Source organism: Diadema antillarum, unplaced genomic scaffold (genome assembly GCF_040938485.1).
Source record: "Diadema antillarum isolate AM-2024a unplaced genomic scaffold, OU_Dant_1.0 seq00002064_RagTag, whole genome shotgun sequence".
NCBI lineage: Eukaryota > Metazoa > Echinodermata > Echinoidea > Diadematoida > Diadematidae > Diadema > Diadema antillarum.
The window spans coordinates 56,254-61,468 of record NW_027272711.1 but is presented as its reverse complement, the minus strand read 5'-3'; the positions used below and the strand labels follow the sequence as shown (position 1 = coordinate 61,468).

At 40.5% G+C, this 5,215-nt stretch overlaps 1 protein-coding gene across 1 annotated transcript; it reads right to left on the bottom strand.

Moving 5' to 3' along the window:
- Positions 1-257: 257 nt before the first annotated feature.
- Positions 258-2,343, bottom strand: LOC139713784 (uncharacterized). The gene has a single exon (XM_071625487.1). It carries the CDS (start codon positions 2,337-2,339, stop codon positions 1,539-1,541), a length of 801 nt encoding a protein of 266 aa, XP_071481588.1. The 5' UTR covers positions 2,340-2,343; the 3' UTR covers positions 258-1,538.
- Between the last annotated feature and the right edge of the window lie 2,872 nt (positions 2,344-5,215).

Genomic DNA, 5,215 nt, shown 5'->3' with positions numbered 1-5,215 from the left:
TTTTTCTCATGTATTTGCTCAGGACACTAAAAAGAATATTTACACAAAAAATGTGCCCATTTCGAGCTTTATTTAGTGATTTATACCAATTTGTCTGATTTCATGCATCATTATGCATAAATTAGCATAATTAAGCAAAAATGATAATTTTTTTTAGATTTAACTTCGTGGTACTTTAGATTACGTCATAGGCAATGTGTGTGCAAATTTTTGTCGTGATCGCGCGGTCGACGGCCGAGATCTGGAGGGGGGGGGGGGGGGGCCTGGGAGGCCCCCCCGGCTCTATGATCTACCTAAATAGCCCGGCCTAGTTAGGGTTAAAATGTAATAACTCATGCCAAATCATACTATGTGTACCACTGGATATTTCCTGTTGAGGAAATGGCTAGAGGTTATGTTGTTAGGCATAAGTGGAGCAACATTTGACCTCGACCTTATAACCTTTCAAAGCTGTCATAATGTAAATAATTGTCGACTATAATTTCTACCCTCCTTAATATCAAACTAAGCAGTGGATTTGTCATTAAAGGAGCAGCTGAAAAAACAATTTTTAGCCCGAGTTGAGTGACTTCTTACCTTTATCCTTGAAAGATTTTGCCCAACATCTAACCAGTGCATCTTCACCTTATCAACAACAAAAAATAGCAATAATAGATAAAGATACTTAAGCCAAGTACAAAGGAAGTTAACCAGACGGTTCTTATCAAATCACTCTACTGAACATCTGTGTGGGATGGACCAGCAGACAGCCAAAAAAGAAACATAATGCCTGCGACAGCCATCAGGAGCAAGGCAAAAACAACACCACTAAGTAACATAGAAAGATAATGCTAAATGACAGATTTTAGTAAGCTGATTTTCAATGAGATACAGAAACGAAGTGATTACACTCCAGTGAAAAGCAGGCCGGACTCATGATATGACGTTGTTCTCCCCTCTGCTGCATCACTGTTATTGGACACATTATTGCTCTTTTTTTTTTTCATCTCCTTATGGAACATTTTCTCTATCCAGTCTTAGCCTACTGTTTATTGATCTCACTTCTATCAATACACTGTGTAGTTTATTAAAGGAAATTGTCATGTATAAAGCTTTTATTTTCTCCTGACTTTTTTTTAATAAACTCTACAGTGTAATTCAGTTTCTGTCAGTTACTGCATTACTGTTACTTTCTAATTGATCAATTATTCTCACACTTCTTCACTTACTACCTTCTCCATGCCGTCTATCTTTGAGCAATTTGCAGTCTGGTAAATGCACTATTGTATTAAAGATAAAACTTGGAAAAAGAGGAAATGGTTGCTGATATCTACTAACAATGTTCAAGAAAATGTTATTTGGCTGGAAAGGAATTAAATTTTTATTATAATTCCACTGTATAAGATAGCATTTTCTGAGTGGCAGCATGCAAACTGAAAACAACTACATGTAAGTAGTCTTAATTCATAGCAATTAGTCTTGTATGAATGCAGCATGGAATTACAATGAAAAAGGATACATCTCTTCTCTACTTTACTGTTGCCCAGCAACAGAGTATGTTACAATTTACTTATATCTGAATCAAAAGGAACTAGTATCTTCTGAAAGTGGTGTCTTGCTGCATGTGGGATGCTTACTGGACGCTGGTCTCCCTTGAGGTCAACGAAGACATGGACGCACTGACCGACAGCACTCGCTATGTCTTGGTGGCTTCCAAAGTGAGCCACCTCACTGGATTCCATTATATTACCACGTATTGATGGCTCCTTGTCAGGTTCAGCAGTCATCTCTCCCTGCCCCGTATTCTCAGCGAACACACCTACCGTGTACGTCACACTGGAGTTACCCATCTTGGTGACTGCCAAGCCTGCTAGAATAGCCTCTGGATAGTTTAGAGGTTGTTTGTAGGTACACTTTGTACTGACCATAAACCCAAGGATGTTGGGAGACTGACTTTCTTGATTGGGAGCGCCAAGTTTGCATCGCCTGAAGATGTAATGGTTGATGATGGTGTCAAAATAAGAGTAATACACAGCATTGTTGATGTGACCAAACCAGTCAGTGTCCACAACACGGGTCTGCATTGGGAGAAAGTATCGGTAAAATCCTTGTTGCCATGGAGACAACGATGAAGATGGCCCACTGGATTCACTCATCATGTCACGCACCTGGTGCTGACACCAAGTCAGAAGTTTCTTCTCTTGAGGCTCACTAAGGTAAGGCGGCTTCCTGATCAGAGTTTGTTTGGCACTGACTGAGTGAAGGCAACGGAATGCTGAATGGAGCTCACTGTAATTCCAATGCCCATTTTTAATCGGTCCAAATGCTGAAGGAGCTTTCCCAATAATGCCAAACATCATTGGTCATATCTGTAGTACAGCAGTGTTTTTTCTCCACCTGAGCAAGAAAAGGGATACAAATAACTTGAATGCATTGAGATACCATACTTTGTAACAGGACGGTACCTGTAATGGTAGAAATGTACCGGTATACAACATCCATTGAATATCATTATAAAACTTATTTCTAAGTCTGAAATTATATTAAATTGTAATGTCAGGACAGTCAGGTGCCTTCAGAGAGTCAACTCTGCAGTCTATTCATTTCATGATTTCATTACTTTAATCTTTTTATCAAATGAGAACATGAAAGTGTTAAACCTTTATAAACATCCTCGGTACATTTGACGCACCCCGTAAATACTGAAAGGATTTTTGCATACGCTTTATTCACGCAATTTCATTTTCTTTCGGTTCGTAAAGACAATTTTTCAAAGTTTCGGCAAGTTTCCCTTACCCTGGCCCTGTAAGCACCGTACCGTCATTCACCGTACATGACACTCTGCTGCTACGATATTCCGAATGTATGTGCATGCAATCCATAGTCACCTGGCCATGACTTGTCTGCAGATGCGCTGTATGTGCGCGGCCATTTCTAGTCCGGTTGAATGCAACACATGGACGATGTACGTTCGATGAGGAATAACGAGCACGCTGCTCACTTGCGAATTGCACAGCCATGACAGCGTTAGCGAGCGAGTCGCGCACCACTAACACTCGACTTGCCTGCTACTATACTGCAGGTACGCGCAGTACGCACCACGCAACGGTATACCAAAGATCGTATACGGAATTCCGTATACGATCTTTGATTTTACTATTTAGTACTGTGAGGTTGAAATCGTTATATCGCTAAACAGTCCGTCTGGCTTGAGATTGAGTATGCGTGATTTCATGAGTTTGTTGGAAAGAACAGATTCGGGCTAGCATTTTTCCCTCTTAGGCCTACTCAAAAACGCTTCCCGACTTTGATTTTCACTTGCCGCGGGAAAGCGCTCACTGTAAATTCACTCGCGGTACGTACGTACGTACGTGTATCCGGTACTGGTAGCGTGCAAAAATGCGTGCAGTTTTCCATAGCCAAGTGCATACCATGACGCACCCCTCGGTTCAGAATAATGCGTGTTATTTTCCATAGCCAAGTGACGTACCATGACGCACCCCTCGGTCAAAAATTTGACGACAATGATGGGATTTTGACGCACCTCTCGGTCAAAAATTTGACGGACATAGCTGGTAAAATGACGCACACCTGGGTCACAAATTTGACGGACCAAACGAGGAAATGACGCACCCATGTCCGGGGGTAGTGGGGTGAGTCATTACATTAGGCTAGCTACTATAGTTATTAGAATACCGTATTAACTAGTATGTATACCCATGCTAGCTTGACCATTAATATGACTTTATATAATAATTCACTTATGAGAATATAAAAGTAAACCTATATAAAGGCCAGCTTCACCGTCGACCATACTTGCATGATCTAAATGATTATGCGCTTTCTACGCTACAGCTGCATTCTTGCATTTCTGAATAGTAGAGGTCTATTAACTATTAAATTACTGAATGCATGGAATATAGTACCGGAGCAACCGTAACGTCCAACACATAAAGCTACAGGTGGGACCACGCACACGCATCTCGGTTAAATGCTCGACTTTATTTTCACAAGTTTGAATAGAGAGGAACCAGACGATACTATTACGGCAATCTTGGCTACATTACACGAACTATAACTAGTATTTCACTTACTGCTATATACTTGTAGTACTAGTAGTATCCGCCAGGACTGGTGTGGTGGGCCACTACCTACGACAGTCAGTAGGCCTACAGTAGTAGTACTCAAGAAAAGCTCCGCTCCCTGCTCCACCGTCATCAAAGGTATTGCGCCCTATGGAACGCCATTAAGGAAACAATACAAAATTCATTTCACTCCAGCCAATATTCATTTCACTTTTAACAAATACATTTCACTCACAAACATTGATTTTACTTTTTATAAAAATACATTTCACTTTTCACAATAATACATTTCACTTTTAAATTAAACTTCATCTCACTTTTCACAAAAATACATTTCACTTTTGAATTAAAATTCATTTCACTTTTCACAATAATACATTTCACTTTTACATAAAGATTCATTTCACTTTTCACAAAAATACATTTCACTTTTACATAAAGATTCATTTCACTTTTCACAAAAATACATTTCACTTTTAAATACAAATTCATTTCACTCTTCACAAAAATACATTTCACTTTGGCGTACCATATCACTCAGACGAAACCATTTCACTGCGCTAAAACCATTTCACTCTGATAAATCCATTTCACTCCGATAAAAAAAAAATACGTTCCTCTTTTTTCTCGGCCAAAAGGTGGCGCCAGTCTGAGAGGAGTCACAGTGCCATGGCACTTAGCACTGAGCTGAGGTGAGTGGCCGGCCAGCTGGCCGGCTGGCTATGCAGTACCTAGATTTAGCGCGCTACGGAAGTGACGCGAGGCGAGCTAGCAGTCGACGGTCCTCGTCTCGGCCTCACTCACATGCACGCTCGTGCCGTTACATGCATACTACATCGAGAATTGAATCTACGCCTGACTTGCTGAATGATTAACGTATGTTTTACAACGCTTTTCAACAGCGATGTTGTGGGGTAAGTTTGATGTCTGACTTCTTGTGATCGACATGCTATTTTTTCCGGTTCAAAATGAGTATTTTTTTGCCGTTTAAATAGTATCTCGAAGTTGACATAGTATTTTTCCTCTTTCAAAACATTCCCGTGTTTATAGCTGGCTGCTGACCCATCTAAAAAGGGGATTGATGTGACTTTTTGTTCATCAGGTCGGCAATACTTCGTGCTTTACGCAGATACCAAGATCGACGGTGCCCT